At 41.9% G+C, this 17,710-nt stretch overlaps 2 protein-coding genes across 6 annotated transcripts in view; both read left to right on the top strand.

Annotated features, from left to right (window-relative positions):
- sulf2a (sulfatase 2a) overlaps positions 1–9,788 on the top strand; it is a 31,564-nt gene extending 21,776 nt beyond the window's left edge. For 3 of the 4 annotated variants that reach the window (XM_026306049.2, XM_026306047.2, XM_026306048.2), the window contains 18 exons: positions 525–764; positions 888–1,039; positions 1,483–1,652; positions 3,256–3,406; positions 3,678–3,853; positions 4,009–4,137; positions 4,396–4,452; positions 4,582–4,711; positions 5,086–5,293; positions 5,719–6,007; positions 6,113–6,209; positions 6,330–6,424; positions 6,507–6,566; positions 6,653–6,819; positions 6,994–7,136; positions 7,314–7,422; positions 7,514–7,547; positions 8,493–9,788. In XM_026306049.2, coding sequence (XP_026161834.1) covers positions 525–764; positions 888–1,039; positions 1,483–1,652; positions 3,256–3,406; positions 3,678–3,853; positions 4,009–4,137; positions 4,396–4,452; positions 4,582–4,711; positions 5,086–5,293; positions 5,719–6,007; positions 6,113–6,209; positions 6,330–6,424; positions 6,507–6,566; positions 6,653–6,819; positions 6,994–7,136; positions 7,314–7,422; positions 7,514–7,547; positions 8,493–8,523 — 2,438 coding nt within the window. In that variant the 3' untranslated portion in view covers positions 8,524–9,788. The remainder of the gene's footprint in view (positions 1–524; positions 765–887; positions 1,040–1,482; positions 1,653–3,255; positions 3,407–3,677; positions 3,854–4,008; positions 4,138–4,395; positions 4,453–4,581; positions 4,712–5,085; positions 5,294–5,718; positions 6,008–6,112; positions 6,210–6,329; positions 6,425–6,506; positions 6,567–6,652; positions 6,820–6,993; positions 7,137–7,313; positions 7,423–7,513; positions 7,548–8,492) is intronic. The other variant, XM_026306050.2, reaches the window with a different exon arrangement.
- Positions 9,789–10,519: 731 nt separating this feature from the next.
- arhgap46a (Rho GTPase activating protein 46a) overlaps positions 10,520–17,710 on the top strand; it is a 30,588-nt gene continuing 23,397 nt past the window's right edge. For both annotated transcript variants that reach the window (XM_026306044.2, XM_026306043.2), the window contains exon 1: positions 10,520–10,666. In XM_026306044.2, the coding sequence (XP_026161829.1) occupies positions 10,653–10,666 (14 nt within the window). In that variant the 5' untranslated portion in view covers positions 10,520–10,652. The remainder of the gene's footprint in view (positions 10,667–17,710) is intronic.

The raw sequence follows: 17,710 nt of genomic DNA, 5'->3' as shown, positions 1-17,710 counted from the left end.
TGCTCCTCTTGCCAGCTCCTTCGTTGCTGGCATGAAATGAGGGCGGCCTATGGCTTCCATTGTCTGGGTGCCAAACCCTGGCCATCTCCCTACCCGCTTAAGTCCTTTAGCGGCATATTGGACTGGAGTGGCTGCATAATGGCCTCGTTGACAGCCTTTGTCCGTCTGTGATCGCTAGTGTGAAGACTCCCATTGAAAAGCAGGAATTTATGGTCAAGCATCTGTTTCCCCAAACAGTCACCATCAGCCTGAAAAGCTTTTAGAACACAGCCATCCAAATGTGTTACACTTCAGCACAAAGATTTATTTCCTCATTTACTTTTCCCTCTTTTTTCTCTCTACATGTCCGTAAATGGTATTTGTTCCTACTCCCTTTTGCCATATATTTATATTTTTCACTCTTTACACTCTGTTTTTCTCTATCTCTCGCTATTTTTTTTTCTTTTCCATCGTTTTTATGCATCCCTGAGTCTCTTTTATTTCTCACCCTCTTTTCCCTTTGTAACCCCACTGTTTCCTCCCAGGCTCAATGCAAGCCATGAACAAAACACGGCACATCATGGAGAAAGGCGGCACACATTTCTCCAACGCCTTCTCCACCACGCCCATGTGCTGCCCATCTCGCTCATCCATCCTCACAGGAAAATATGTGCACAACCATCACACCTACACCAACAATGAAAATTGCTCCTCACCCTCGTGGCAAGCCCACCATGAGCCACACACCTTTGCTGTGCACCTCAACAACTCCGGCTACAGGACGGGTGAGCTCTGCAAGTCTAGCCCATATAAAATAACGCACATTGTTTAAGTTGAGAGTTTCACAAATTTGCTGGGGCTAAAAAAAAACAAAACATTAACATTCTGCTCTCCTGTTCCTCACTCAGCCTTTTTTGGAAAGTATCTCAATGAGTACAATGGCTCTTATGTGCCGCCTGGTTGGAAGGAATGGGTAGCCCTGGTGAAGAACTCACGCTTCTACAACTACACCCTCTGCAGGAACGGAGTACGAGAAAAACACAGCAGCGACTACCCAAAGGTATTATTATTATTATATACTCCACCTGAGAAATATCACACCTATGTTCACAGGATGATTGTCTTCATAAGTCAAACTGATTATTTTAAAATTTTACAATTTACCATTTTCCCATGTCTTAAACTCCCCACCCATCTGTAACTGTAGAGAATGTCCCAACATTTCCAAAGGTGTCAAACATATCAGGCTTATTTGTGGGTAAATGTGTATAATGTGATGTATAAGGCCTGTAGAATATTTCTATTTGATTGATTGTACACACAAGAGCTTAAGTTTGAATATTTCCTTGCTGCTGTAACCAGCCTGATATGGTGTGGCAATAATGATTTTTTTTTTTTTTTTTGGCTAATTTAAAAGCAACTTAAGAGGATTAATAAGATGAAGTCCTTAGTCTGCTCTGTCAGTCATTCATGTTTAATGGATGATATCTGCCCACTCCTCAGGACTACCTGACAGACATCATTACCAACAACAGCATCAACTACTTCCGCATTTCCAAAAGGATGTATCCTCACCGGCCAGTGATGATGGTCCTGAGCCATGTTGCTCCACACGGACCAGAGGACTCTGCTCCACAGTACAGCGCTGCCTTCCCCAACGCATCACAGCACATGTAAGTAATATTATTGACCCAGCTACGAACCCTGAGATTGTTGCAGGTTTTGGGATGTTTTATTATATTAAAAACTTACCTGAACTCACAAGGGGGAATTGCTTAAGGAGAATTGCCTTTGCCTGTTTGATACAAACATTTTTCACATTCACAGCTATTTGCTTGTATATGAGTCATCCACATATTCACGCTTCCTTTCATTTGACCCAGAATGACACAGATTCCACAATCTCAGCTCGATCTTATCTTTATGTGCCTGCAGTATGCTGTTGGCAGCTGAGCATTTTTTTGTGCACAGCCAGTGTTTCGCTCCAGTTTTTTTGGCTCACGTTCACATTAGTGTTACCAACATAATGAGCTCTGCTAATTTGTACCATTTTGTAGCCTAGTCAAAGAGAGGGATAAATGATGATATTTAATGCATAGGTAATGACCTGTGCATGTACACACACACACACACACATACCTTGACCTTACTACAGTTATGAGGACACACATTCCCCTGAAACTATAATGGTTTTGAGCTACAGACATGTACAAACATATACACACACAAACTAACACATACTATACATACCACATTAAGCTTTTGTTTTTCTGACCTTCCATGCTCCTCGTGGGCTGTATAGTGGCACTGGCTAATGGCAGACCTGCAATTGGCCTCCAGGGACAGATCCAAGGCCAGTAATGAGACTGCAGTTTCTGCTCCCTCCCTCCCACCCCCTCACACCATCCTCCAGCTTCATCTAATCCCTCCAGCATCATTAACCTGTGCCACACAGGCTTTATACACAGAATATACTAAAAATTCAGTCCCAGTGTCTTTATACAAACTTTTAATTGCACTTTCTCCATAAATTTGCTCTCCCTCGGGTGATGTTTTGTGGGAGTGCCTTCACCAACTATTTCTCTCACTCCATCTCCCTCTGTCGTTATCAACCACATGAAGAGGGAGAGAGAGGTAGTAAAAGTCTGGCACCTCTGGTGATAAACTCCTTCTCACCCCGGCACCTTGCAGACAGGCCTTCACACTACATTTGTGTTGCCACTGTGGACCAGGCTGTGCAAGACATTTCTTAGCTTTTCTTTTAAGTTCAATCGATTCACTTTAAACATTAAATATATTTTCATCTAGGATCTCATTAGCTATTTAGCAGTGTTTATTTTCCTACATTTAAATTCCATATGGCTTGGAGTTAAATATTGATCAAACTGTGCTCACTGAGAACAGGCCTATTGATTGCAGTGCTTTGCATTTTACATGTTTTATATAACCTCCAGTTTAGCATTACATAAACAGTTTTTTGGGTACTTTGGAAAGAAAAGGATAAAAGCAGGGAGAAGATATTATTATGGATGCTCATTGTAACTACATACATTAGTACACTTTGTGTAATCCAATTCCCAGCAATTGAATATGGAAACTAGACATACAGGGATGGAAAAAGCAAGTGAATCCAAATGTATGGTGAGGTACATTGACATATACTGGATTGGCTTGTACGTTACTATTTTCACCTAAAAATGTAAAAAAAGTTTTTTAAAAAAATGTCCGTTTTTTTGTGCATTAGTTTGATGTTTTTCTGTCTTCGATGTTTTTCAGAACCCCTAGCTACAATTATGCCCCCAACCCAGACAAGCACTGGATCCTACGCTACACAGGACCCATGAAGCCCGTCCACATGCAGTTCACTAACATGCTGCAGCGCAGGAGGATGCAGACCCTGCTATCAGTCGATGACAGTGTGGAGAAGGTAGGGCAAGCAGTTAAACAGACATATGCTTAAACACAGAAGCCCACACACACACACACACACACACACACAAACACAGTTTATATGACAGGCTCAAGTCCTGAGAGATCTGTGCTTGTTCTGACTGGGACTGTATAATATATTCACTGACACACTTGGTAAATTGTTGAGTCCCTCTTTCCTTGAAACTGGCACAAGAGACTTGAGCTATCACACATGAAGTTTAAGTTTTTACACTCTGTGAGTGTTTAATGAATTATATCATCCTCAGGTGTACAACATGTTGGTGGAGATGGGGGAACTGGACAATACCTTTCTTATTTACACCTCAGACCATGGATACCATATTGGTCAGTTTGGGCTGGTCAAGGGCAAGTCAATGCCTTATGAGTTTGATATCCGTGTTCCCTTCTATGTACGAGGACCTAATGTGGAGCAAGGTGCTGTGTGAGTGACTGAGATAGATATTTTTCTGTTATTCATATATCTATATCTATATCTATATTCTCATATTTAGATACTGTCATATATGTGAGGTTAATGTGTCATCTTTTTTCTACAAAATTACATTCAGAAATACAACTATTCATGTTTCCTTGCAGTAATCCTCATGTAGTGTTGAATATTGACTTGGCGCCAACGCTGCTGGACATGGCCGGCATTGATATCCCTGCAGAGATGGACGGCAAGTCTATTCTGAAGCTGCTGGACACAGATCGACCTGTCAATAGGTGAAAACACTCATCAGCTTTTTTTTCTCAGTATCTTGGGATTTAATAGAAAATTGAATGACATTGAAAATGTTGCTCTGGTTATTATGTGCCAAACAATAATTTTATTAATTTGTTGTCCTTGTGTTTTCTTGTACAAAATGAAATCTTCAATCCAAATATAGCTACATAACAATGTAACACCACTGTACAAGGATGGCATTTGAAAGTAGACTGCATGTTTGCTCGATCAATCAGTTTCTTTTACTTATTTTCCAGGTTCCAGTTAAGCAAGAAGGCTAAAACATGGAGAGATTCTTTCCTGGTGGAGAGAGGGTATGTTTATTATTTGACCACTGTCTTTGCAGGACATGTGCTCATTCCGCAGATTGTCTCTTGGTGATGTCAGACTCTCTGTCTTTGGTTGGCGGAGAAATACTCCTGTGTTCTTCTGTGTTCTTCCAGGAAGCCTCCGCACAAGAGAGCTGATGGGAAGGACATGGCCCAGGAGGAGAACTTCCTGCCAAAATACCAGCGGGTGAAAGACCTGTGCCAGAAAGCTGAGTACCAGACCTCCTGCCAGCAGCCAGGACAGGTACCTAACCTGCAGAAGCTAAAAAAAGGGAGGTTATTAAAGTTACAGGAGAACAACATGGAGTGTAGCTCATGCAGGGTGATAATTTGCAATCTGGTTGACAGTTTGTGTAATAAGCAGTCATTGTATTGTAAGGGTTCCATTAAAAAATAAAAGTTTCACTGAATATGAAATTTTACATATAAGACACATACAAATATTTTAGTACCAATTACATAGAATTTGACCTTTGAAAGACCCCCATTGGATTTCTGTGGACAAGAATGTGATCACAAGATAAAGAGCATTGTGGGTTTTCATGCATTAAAACCAATTCCCTGGTATGGTACAAGCCTGAAAACTCAATGTTATCATATTATTCTGCTTTGTTTCAGAAGTGGCAGTGTGTGGAGGACCCGACTGGCAAGCTGAGGCTGTATAAGTGCAAGGGCATGGCTAGTCTGTATGCCCCACGAATGCAGGCTCTGGTGGCCAGTGGTGCCTCCCAGCTGTCTCTCACATCCAACTCAAACAGCTGCAACTGTGGTGATGTGGGCCTCAAAACATCCATTCTGAAAAAGAAGAAGCTTCTAACCAAGAAAAGTAAGATAGTCCTGTCACTCATGTGTCATGTACCATTGTTCTGATAGTTATTTATAGTCGTGATTTTGTTCAGGAAGATGCGTATTCTTTATTTACAAATGCCCTTGCAGTAGTCCGCAAAGCTTTGCCAAACAGGGCCATTAATCTTAAGCTAAAATAACCAGCTTTTGAAGTATTCATAAGATGAAAAGGATGTGTCTGTGCTGCCATCAAGTGGTTGAGGAGAGTAGACAAGTGAGCCTTTTATCTTAGGGCCTTGAACTAACAAATAGAAAATGTTGTAAATTATTCAAGGCTTATGATACCAAATGCATGAAATGTTAATTTATTATTATTTTTTTGTCATGTCCTGGTCATTTTTCTAAATTAGCATACATTCTGTTCTACAGTATCAAAAACACATTCCTCTTTTTCATCTTATTCAGATTCTTCTGTCTCATCTTATTCAGAGATGAAATCCAGTAAGATTTCATCTCCATCTAGGAAGCGCTGGGCTCGCTCTGTTTCGTTTGAGCTGGATGGGGACCTGTATGCTGTAGACCTGGAGGCGGGCTACCGACCCCTGGGATTCAGGAACAGCAGCTGGACCAGAGACAGGAGGAGAGGAGTGGGGAATGAGGAGGACAATGAAGAGTTCAGTGGCATGGGAGTCACAGCCAAACCCACCACCAGCCATAAACTCACACCACCTGCTGCTCTTAAAGTCACGTACAGGTGTGTGTGTGTGTGTGTGTGTGTGTGTGCGCATTTGTGTGCACTGACCTTTGTTATCGGTGATAAAAGAGAGAAATTAGGATTAATCGTTTTTGTTTCCTGCAGGTGCTCTATTCTCATGAATGACACTGTAAAGTGTGATGGAGGACTCTACAGGTCCCTTCAAGCATGGAAAGACCACAAACTACACATTGAGCATGAGGTCCTTCATATTTGCTCTTTCCTGTTAAATGTAGCTCAACAAAACCATTTCTCAGTTGTTAGTAGCCTGTGGTGTATAACACGCTTTGTGTGGCTGTGTGTTTGTTCTTGCTCTGTTTAGATTGAAACCTTGCAGACTAAAATCAAGAATCTACGTGAGGTCAAAGGTCACCTGAAAAAGGTGCGGCCAGAGGAATGTCAGTGTAACACCCTGAGGTGAGAATTTGTGACAGCCACACTGTCAGCAGCATAGTGATCATATATTCATATATTTGACAGTTTTCTTTTGTCTTTTCAGCAATCTCCTGAAGAATACAGAGACTTTCGGGCTAAATACAGAACACATGCATTCAGTCAGGTAAGAAATTACATTGTTTGACAGTGATTAATGATTCTGAATTCCTCTTACAGTCCCACTCTGTGAAATGTTTTTGTTCTCATCAGAATACCATCCAAGCAGAAGAGTGAGTGGCTGCAGAAAGAACAGAAGCGCAGAAAGAAACTACGCAAATTCCTTAAGAGGCTCCAGAACAATGACACCTGCAGCATGCCTGGCCTCACCTGCTTCACCCATGATAACCATCACTGGCAGACTGCCCCCTTCTGGACAAGTGAGGAATAATATATAGCTGTAGACAGTGATCTGAAGAATATTGTTTTGGAATGTATTTTGTTAATTTTCCAAAGCAGATGTGATGAAAACAGCATTTTTGGAACAGTATTGTTTCCTTTTCCACACACACTGTTTCCTTTCTCATCCACTCCCCCTCTTGTCCTTCTCTCAGTGGGTCCATTCTGTGCATGCACCAGTGCCAACAACAATACCTACTGGTGCCTCAGGACCATCAATGACACACACAACTTCCTGTTCTGTGAATTTGCTACCGGTTTCCTGGAGTATTTTGACCTCAACACTGACCCATACCAGGTATTTCATTTGTACAGCCACACCTGCAGTATAATCTAAAAACCTTAGCAGTAAGAGATATAAAACTATCCTATGACATGATTCATACTCCAGCAGGTATAGGTTTCCCAGTATTTTCCAGAGATTTTCCAAAGTTTGAGAAGCCTTGCTGACATTTTGTCATTATTATTCCTGTAGCTGATAAATGCTGTCAGCACCCTCGACCGCAACGCACTGAATTCAATGCATCAACAACTTATGGATTTGCGGGGCTGTAAGGGACACAAGCAATGCAACCCAGAGAAGGGTGTGTAAAAGGCCTCTAAAGCAAGAAAGATTGATTACAGTGTCTCCAGTAATGTCAGGCTAAGACTAATGATACCTCCACTTCCTTTCAGGAGGAAAGGAGCGAAACTACTTCAGTGAATACAGGTATTTTCTTCGTCCTCTTATAGCACAGCTGATTACTTTTACAAACACTGCAGATGGAAATCACGTTACCATATGAACTCAGAGAGGTTAGAGCCTCCCTAGTGAGTCTTTGGTTATGTTTCTGTTCATAGGGAGTAATCTGGGGAGTCAAGGATATAAAATACAGTGATGTTGTGCTGAAATTGAAACTGCCATGGTTCCTTACTGTTATGAACAAAACCTTTTTAGCATGCAGAAGCCATAGAGGGCCAAAATGCAAGCCTGCTTTTCAGCTTCTGCTCTTCCCTTTTTGTAATGAAGCCTAATTGCTTGTCTCTGCTGTGCGTGTGAGGGTGTTTGTGTGTGTGCCTGCTTGTGTGTGTGCGCGCATGCGTGTGTGTGTATCTGTGTGTGTGTACGTGTGTGTGTGTGTGTGTGTGTCTTTTGTGTGTATATACCTGTGTGTTTGTCTCCATGCACGTGCATTTGCCCTGCGCGTGTTTACGTGCTGTGCATGCTTCAGGCCAGTTCATCGTCGAAAGAGGCCAAAAGTGAAGAAACCTTCCTCCAAATCGCTGTGAGTTTGTCATAACCCATCTGTTCTTCTCTAGTCAGCCAAGCTCTACTCGTATCTCCAGCCAGATTTTTTTTTAGCTTGGTCAGATGACCCAGCAGCATGCTTTTCTCTCATCTATTTACTGTAGTTCTGTACTCCTCTACTTACAGTAACTCTCATTTACCTGCATTGCAAGCTGTACCATCTTATTTCTCACTCACCCACTCAAGTCAAATTCAGTAAAGCAATGCAGATGTAAAATTGTCTCATTATGTTGTGCTTTCAGTCCTGTTATTGTCATTTCTTACTTTTCCTCACAGTGTTGGTAGGAACAGACCACAACTGGAGCCATGGTTTCCAGTGAATTCCTCAAGTGGTACATTTAACTAACAGTATTTGTTTTCCCACAGAGGGCAGATTTGGGAAGGGTGGGTTGGTTAGCCACCTGCATCCCACAACCACAGCGGCCTCCTCCAGAGAAGAAAGGGGAGTGCAGGCAAAACCAAGGACCTTGACCGCACTTGGATGGACCATAACCTTACATACATCTCTTCTCTAATCTGGGTTTTCATTTCTGAGAGAGCTGCTCTTTGTAGAGCTTGCCCAGGCAGAGGACATGCTGAGAGTGAGAGAACGCTTAAAGACTCTCCAGTTGTTATTTCTACCTTCACAAACATTTCATTTTCATTTACATCTTCTGTTACCTCCAGCTGTTAGGACTATGAACATCAACACAATGCTGTGAACCAGGTGGAACAGTTTGGTGTCCATGAGCCATTCAGTCCAACAGTACTGCTTGTAGATAAGATATATCATTTTTAATCAGCTTTCTTTAATGTCATACGGAACATGCCAACTGTTCTGCCGCACAACAATGTCATGGTCTCATGATGTCTCTGTGGCACATCCTAAATAATTAGTACTTGGAGTAACAACAAGACATATTTTCTTTGTTTGCACATGTAATTGGTACAGAGTATGAAAAAAAAACAATGCCATAATATTTTGTACTATAGTTGATCTTAATGCTGATGAATGTTCTCTATAAAGCACCATCTTCCTCAAAGCTGTGAGGTGACTAGAGTTTGCCTGCCTTGATCCAACTCTGTACAATGTCAGCCACACCTTGAACAGGCCTACACTAACCACTGTCTCACAGTGTTACAATCCAAACCTTCAGAAAATCCAACCATGGCAAAATGTTGATTAGTGAATGCCATTTTACTCCTTTGTATTGTAAAAGTATCCGGATAGTTTGTTCTGCTTGCTGTACATGGTGCTACAGGATAACAATACAGAAGTAAAATCTTGCTCTACAGTACAGTATGTATTTGAATGTATGTTGTGCAATTAATATGTTTACAATATTTTTTATAATACTGAGGAGGCAGATCTCATTGAATGACAAAATGAACTTATCGGGAGAAATGTACCTAGACAAATTTCATTGCCCGCAGTCTGTATTTTTGTCTTTTCCTTCTTTACATCAGGAAAGCACTTAAAGGTTTCACTGTGAAAAATTGTGTCATGTACATTTAATGGATATATAGTTTACTCTGTGCCAGAGGAACAACACAACAATGTAATACTTATTGATGTGAATTTAGCTACCTGCTTTGTTAGCTTGTTTGATTTTTTTTTAGCAAATATTTCTATAGACATGAGTGCTGATAGTTAATTGTGAATAAAGTGTTGTTTGACCATAATCATGACCCGACTTTTATTCTGAAATGACACGGTGGTCTAGTTGTGTTCCTGTCCAGCAGGTGTCTCTGTCTGTCTGCTTGTCCACTGGCTAACGAAGCTTATCCTACAGTTACAGTGGTGCAGAGACAACTAGAGACAGGTAATGTCCTCGGCTGTCTGACTCACTCAGTCAAGTGGAAATACGTTTGGAAATCAGCATATCGCTCGTATCACTGATAAAATACTAAAATACGGATGCAGTTATGGAAAGTGTCTCATACCGGGAGTCGCTTAGCAACCGCGTTGTTCTGTTACAGGGCTTAGTTCAAACTACAATCTGCTCCTTGGCTATTTCAATTGCATATCTTTCATAAATAAACACACAACAGTGAGGCTGTCTATGTGTAACAACCATAATAAACAAACACTGAAAGTAAACTGTCCAAAACAAGTCAATGCAGCTGTTTTCATTGACAGAGATTGAGGACTTTGGAATCCTAGAAGTTATTTATCTTGCGCCAGCTACTGAAAAAGTTGGCAGACATTCAGGGCCGTGATGTTCCCTCAAACTGTGATAGTTTTAACATTTTATCTCCCTGTTTGTCCAGCCAACTGAACCGCTAAATGCTGTTTTGGTGCTACTTTCCAGCCAGCCGGTCGTGGGGACAGAGGGTGGAAGGGAGGTGGGGGGGGGGGCAGCCTGGGTGACCCTCATCCCAACCGATGACTCACGTGGAGAGGCGGAGTCTCCATATCGGATCCACCACCGGAGGACCGTCCCGCATTCAACGGTGGGACCGCGCCGCGCTCTCAGAAAACTTCATCTCGTTACAGACAAAACATAGTTTTCCTTTTGTTTACGCCTTGTTTACAATGTGAAGAGAATGGCCAGGATAAGGTAAGCTAACTCCCACTCTCATTTCATAGCGGTACAAACTTTAACCGGAGAAAGTTCAGACGCTGCAGCCTGGTCGCCTCGCTTTCACCCCGCCACCAGCAACAGCGTTGTGAGGGCAGCCAGCACACACAGACCTCCACACTCAGCTCACAGTCCTGCTGTAATACTTTAGAGGTTGTGTGCTGAAGTGTGTGTGTGTGTGTAACGTTACATGGAGTAAATGAAAAAGTCAGCCTCATTGAAGAGAGTATAGCTGGGATGAAAGGAGTCAGAAATTTTAATTCGAACCTATTGTGTTACTATTAACTTAACATTAATATTACGTACAACGCTGTGTAGTTTCCCTTATTAGCAGCTTGAGTAACTATGTATATTAATAAGTTTGACATTTAGCTAAATCAGGTGTTGCCGTCACGCAGTCTTACATTTTAGTAGATTGTAATTAGCTAACGTTATAACATTAGATCTGTGTGTGTGTGTGTGGTACTTTAATTGGGTCTCTATCAGAAATCAGTGCCAGCCCTATTTTCTGATTTCTTCCTTAACGGGTCCACAAATTGACTGAGCTGGTTTAACTCTTTGTTGTGGGTAAGAAACCCTGTAACCTAAACGGAAGGGAAATGTCCCCCTGCCCATTGGTTACATCCATTTTGGTGAAGAATAACTGGGGATCTTAGCTTTAGCTTCTTTCTCCCAAATTTTGTTTAGCTCTCATCAGTTTAATCAGACACATCTTTTAGGCCACACAGTCCATTTAAACTACTGAGATGTATGTTATTTGGCTACTTGGGCCCCTTTCAAATGTCCCCTTTAACTGTTTTCATGACTGTATTTTTAAAATTAAAATTAAAAAAAACAGAACAGACAGAAACAAGCTATACTATAATACAAATCTAAATGTACTAGCTAAGAGTAGATATCTGAATGACAAAAGTTATTTGTTTTTGATGTTTCAGTGTTGCCCTTCCTCTCAGTGTCCCTGCCCTTAAATACTGTGCCATGTAAAGTGTGTGGCAAGTGAGCCACCCAGTCAGATGTCATTCATATAGCCTGAAGCTGTTAGTTTGGTATGGCACGCTTACTGGGTGCAGCAGTTTCACTCCCTCCCTCCCAGCTGGTGCTGGTGGTAGCATCTGAATAGGGTGAGTTACTGCAAAACAGCAAAACGTCTCTCCCTGTTCAGTACAACATCTTTATGTATCACATCACCTTAATCTGTCCAGCTCTACGTCATACACAGTGGTCCTTTAGTTGTTGCTGTCTCTTAAAACTTGTCTTCGTTTTCATTTGGGCTCGTCAGTGTGTGATGCAGACACTACAGCATGGTGTGCAATTAGATGCAGGCAAAGAACAAACCATATTTCACCCTTATAAGATGGATCAAAACTGGGACTTTTAACAAAGACAAGACAGGATGTCCATCCGGAAGAAAATTTGACAATGGTTGCCTGTTGAGAGGACATAGTTTTTATAGCTTGTACTCCGGTGACATCAGATAGTTATTGGTTGGGATACGTTCACCTTAGAACAATTATGATTGGTCTTTTTCTTTTATATATTTTAGACCGCAAATCACATTTTTTGGCTTCCATCCTTTTCTTTCCTGCTTTCTGTCCTGTAATGCTGGTCACATCCCTGTGGATCAGTGCACACGCTTTTCATCTGACTTTGATTCTCTGTGGCCTGCCACAATGACACCATAATAAGGTTAAGGTGATTTGCCCAAACACATTTTGCAACTGCAGATATTTTGAACCTTCTCTCTGCAGGGATTAAAGGCTGCTTTAACCTAAGTGCAATCTAATGCTAAAAGTGCTGATCATCACTCATTAGCATTACAGAGGATACTGAATGTTGAATTGTGATACATTCAGATTGATCATTACTCATCTGCTTCAAAGACTTGAACAAGTCGGTGTAACTAGTGAGCTGCGACATGTGCACAGCTCTGAATATAAACACCCAAGCACATACAATATTATCATTGCACAGAAATGTAGGATTGAAACTGAGGAATGAAATGTAGTGCAGGGGCTACCAAGAAATGAAATGTTTTAGCCACTGATGTGCAGCATTTCTCTTTCTCACACGACCCAACAGACTGTTGTTATTGGGAAAGTATTAATCTGTCCCTACACCGTTGATCCCCCAGCAATGGCCTCTTAAATCATAATCCACTTCACTTGTTCCCTTGGGCCTGGAAAGACCCAGCTTTAACATCTTCACTAGATTGCTTTGCATTTCTAATTCAGGAGGCTCCACCGTCTGCACCTTCACTTCCAGAAAGTTTTTTTCCTGTGTGACTCCTTGGCCAGCCACTGACCCCCACTCACCGTGTAACTCTGCTCTGGGATTAGACTTTGGCCTCGTTTGTCATGTCAGCAGGGGTGGAGCCTTGGGGGGATGGTGGAGTTCAACTCAAAATGAAGTAACAAACTGACACTGGTGTTAGGCAAGCAGGTCAGATACTGTTGGAACATGTTTTGGCAACACATGGATAGCACAGATTTGATGTTTGTTTTTTTTAAAGGTTATGTATAATGTGTTTTTATTCATGACGTGCATCTGAAGTACATGGACAATTTGGTCAATGTTTGGACAATGAATGTTTAGGTTTATTAAACCCAATTACATCCAAATAGATGAATTCATTTCTCTTGTTTGGACAAGTGACACCATTGTCCCCGCTCTGACAGCTGGTGTACTGGGCAGAAAGGCCGTCCCGTGTGTGGTAAACACCGTGATCCCATCCTCAGCCTACCCTGCATATGTTCGCTGTCGTCCAGAGTCTCTTGTGACCTAAAAAGTCCCCATGTGCTCTTCACCTAAGGAAAGGGGTGGATTTTAGGAAGGATGGGGACCTCTGTTTGGTCAGGCTTAAACCTATAAAAGGAAATTTAGTGGCCCTGTTGCAGAGTAGTTTCTCAGACAGACAGACACAGTGTTCATCAGAGCAGTGAGGCTGCCGGAAGTTTCCAGCATTTCTGCTGAAGGCTGCAGCATTTGCAGCAGGACAAGACAGTACTCTCCATACAGAAATGACAGCGAGTCGCTCCTCTGCTGTCAGTCTGTAGGCAGATAACAGCAAGGGTAGCTGATGTGACTCTAAAGACTGCCAACACAAAAATGTTCTCCTGGCACCAGTGGCAAGGTAGGCACTATTATCTTATATCGGAATCGGTTTGTTGCAGTGGGGTTGAAAATTTGGCAGCTACAGGGAATAAATTCACTTAGGCCGTGTAAAATCGGTAGTTGGAAAGCAGCTTGGGAAAAATTGGCCCTGCTGAAGGTGGCTCTGCAACCTTTTGCAACCTTTTGAGATCTGGTCTAATCCAGTGCCAAGTGGAGAGGGGAAACTGTCTCTAGTTCTGGATTATGGCAGCTGTTGAGGGAGGTCACCCAAGACCTTCTCTCCATGTCCCAAATCCCTGGGCCTAGTGCTGATTGGCTGGAATCCTCAGTGTGGAGGCAGCACAGAGTGCTCACTGAATGAAGTCTGCCTGTTGATCTGACAATAGTCTGCATTGTTCTGTACCATCACAGGCTTCAGAATAGGGTGCATTTCACAGGCTTTGTAATGCATATAAACAATAGTCACTACAGAACATTCTTGCCAACTATGTAATCATTTTGCTGTTGAAAGAGCTCACAGGCATATGTATAACAAGAACTGTTGGCAACTACAGCAAAAAGGAATATTTTTCTTCTCACTTCTCAAGTAGATCAGATGTGTTCATGAGCTTTCACATGCAAGCAAAGCGTTTTTGTTTACTCTTGTGCTGAAGATGGAGTAAAGAGTGGTATTGTGCAGAGAGCTTCAAAATGCATTGCATTTTCATTACCACACCATGGTTTTAAAAATAGACCCCATGCCCAGCGGTGGCTCACTCTTGTATAGGTCTAACATATACCACACAGACCAAACTGGACCGTCTGGTTTTTGCGGTTTTAGGCGTGTGCCGTCATTTTAGTGACTCAGAATTGGTAAGCATGCTTTTCTCAAGCAATACTAAACCAGATGAAAGAGCTCATTGGAAGCATATTTATTCTCAGTGTTAACTGAGGGGTGACATTTCCTTGTTATAGAGCTCAGGAGAATTTCTGAGACAAGAGCTGTGTTGGTTGGTGAATTTTCTTTACCTTTACTTCTTTATTGTGTCATAGATGCAGTATGTGTGCGTTGCATAGTATTAGTAAACTACTACTATAAGTAAACGACTGTGCTTTTTTTTTTTTTTTTTTTTCCATTTTGGCACTGTTAGAACTGCCACACCCAGCATCAGAATCTCATTTGCATGTTATCTGTGCAGGCTTTTTAGAGGTGAATCAGGTGACAGGGTGAGCTCAGGAGACTCCCCCCCTGTTCATCTCCCATCCTACCCTTGTTCTCCCTGCCAGGCATGTGGCTGCCTGGCTCTTTAGCCTTAAACCGCTTTACCTCACCTGCCATTCCTGGCAACCTGCCCCCGTGGTACCTAGGTTGCATCGCATAAGGCTGGTTCTACCATGCCTAACATGTCACACTGTGTAAGACGACCACTAAGCTCATTCACCAGCATCAGCGCATGAAGAGTGAGGAATAGATACTGACAACTGCTGCTGAGGGATGAGAGGAAAAAGAGGAAATGGTCAAGAGAAAAGGTCTGAACATTTTTGAGGCAATATCCAAAAATCTGATTTCTCAGTTCAAACTCGGTCCCTCCCTGTTTGATTAGAAACAAAACACACACATACACAATCAGTTTGTGGTTTGTAGTCCCACATTTATGTCTGTCTGTTGTTACTGTCTGAGGACTGACGTGTATAAACAAAGTGATATTCAAAAATGCTGCCTGTTAAAAGACTAATGGCTCTGAAGCTGTTGTCTGTCAACATTAACAAAACATGTGTCAAAGAGAAAACCTGTGCGACTGGCTATACACAAGTCATCACAAAGAGTCAATGGAAAGAAACAGCTGAATTTTTCATTTCAATAGTTGGCAGTGACTGGTGACCTGTCCAGGGTGTACCCCTGCCTTCCACCCGAAAGAGAGCTGGGATAGGCTCCAGCAGATCCCTGTGACCCTGGTTCAGGAATAAGCCGGTATAGATAATTGATGGATAGTTGGCAGTGTTTTCATTGTTACAGTTGGTGATTCAAGGTTGTTCATCATCAATTGTTGGGAAACTGCTCATTTTTTGTGATAGCAAAGCACTTAGTGTTGATAGAACGCCTGGGCAAAGAGGAAAAAAACATACTTTTAAAATGTATTTGAAAAGGAAAATTGGTAAGCTAAGTAGGATTTTGACAGTCCAATGGATAAGACAGACAAAAGCATGTAACTCAGCTATTAGCAATAATATTGATGTGAAGGAATAAGTTAACAGAAATTCAAACAAGGGGCCAAAGAGTAAGCAATGCTGACAATGTACAGCCCTGTGGGTCTGGTTTACAAAGCCCATCGGTGTTTATGTCAGAGGACAAGATAAATTTGCTGCATCCTAACCCCTAGTATTAACTTTATGAGGCATCCATTACTGTCTAACCGACTCAGCAGTCCTTACGCTGGTTTGTTTATTAAATAAAATGCAGCATGCACGCAGACCAATTGTGCAGGGAGTTTTACTGCTCTCTAACTCTGGTGACTCGACAGGAATGGGAGGTGTTAAACAAAAGGGCCAAAGCAAAGAGTGTGTGTATGACAGGTGCAGGCCTTTTTTCTGTCATCTGAAACATGTGCCCTCCCCCCTCTCACTCTGATTGTTTGGGATGCCTGGGCGGAGTGTTTGAGGCTGCTCGCACATCCTGCACAGAGACGACCCATATACACCTCACCCCAGCTGTGGTCCCTACTGAAACATTTTGTTCTTCCAGGAAAACATGTTAACATGTCTGTTATGTCAACAAACACTGTCGCTGTAGATTTTTTTTTTTTTTTTTGGGTGGAATCATCTATGTTGAGACAGATGTAGCTACCAGCACCCCCTACGCACACCACCAAATATATCATTTTTAAAGTGAAATCATATAATTTCTCCATTTATTTCAGTATAGTTTTGTCTTTGCATCTCAGATGGGGCTACATGCACTAGAGCTGCTGCCCTCTTGACTCCAGTAAACAGGACCATGGCCACAGCTCGCAGCATGCTTGGTTTAAGGTTACGCTCCGTGTTAGTCACAGCTACTGGAACTGCTGCCAAGCACTCAGTAGTTGGTCAATGTCCCCACTCTTGTTTTACAATATTTAGATAAGCAGGTTGCCTAGCAGCCATGTTGAATAGACTTTGTACATCATTTATACATAATCAAATAGAAGTCTGCTTTTGGCAGATCACTCCTTGTATTATATTGAGTTGCAAGCCACTGCTTGTCTTAGTGAGAGCAAATAAAACAGTATTTTCTCATTGTTGCTACATTTTGATTAGTTTTTCTTCCTGTAAGGCCAGGTGAGCTTAAAATCCTTCTTTTTCTGTGACTTATTTTAAGGCCAGTATCTAAGGAGAAAGGACGTTTTATGTTTCTAAATAGGAAATAGCAGGTCCGTAAATATACCAGGCAGGGTGGACCTTGGCACTTGTTGCTGCGCCTAGTGAATAGAGCACTAAGGTTTCCTCTATGAATGGCAGGCCCTGTTTGAGAACTCAGTCTGCCTTGGTCCACAAGGGACAGCCACAAGCAACAGTTCAGAATAGTCTGTTGTTGGAGGAGGTTAGAGGTCACCTTACAAAAGTACGAAATCGTAAATAGGAGTTTAACTGGCTCGTTGGTTTTGTCTGTTATCTCACCCTAGGAAGTTTATGGACAAATGGATAAGGTAATACCCTCATTTGGCTCACTTTCTGAAGGCACTCTTATCTGTCCATCAGAAATGCCACAATAGCGCTTAAGCATAAACCTGCATTTCAACCATTACTAGATTACCTGATGAAACACTGCTATTATAGTTTAGTCAAAACTTTATGCTACACAGAGAAAATTGTTTTCCCCCTCTCCAAACAGTTTATCCTTTTGATGAAATCAGCAACCACATTGAGTTTGTTTGACATCTGAAAGTGAACAATGAC

This window comes from Mastacembelus armatus, chromosome 5 (assembly GCF_900324485.2).
Source record: "Mastacembelus armatus chromosome 5, fMasArm1.2, whole genome shotgun sequence".
Classification (NCBI taxonomy): Eukaryota; Metazoa; Chordata; class Actinopteri; order Synbranchiformes; family Mastacembelidae; genus Mastacembelus; species Mastacembelus armatus.
This window is presented reverse-complemented; position numbering and strand designations above follow the sequence as displayed.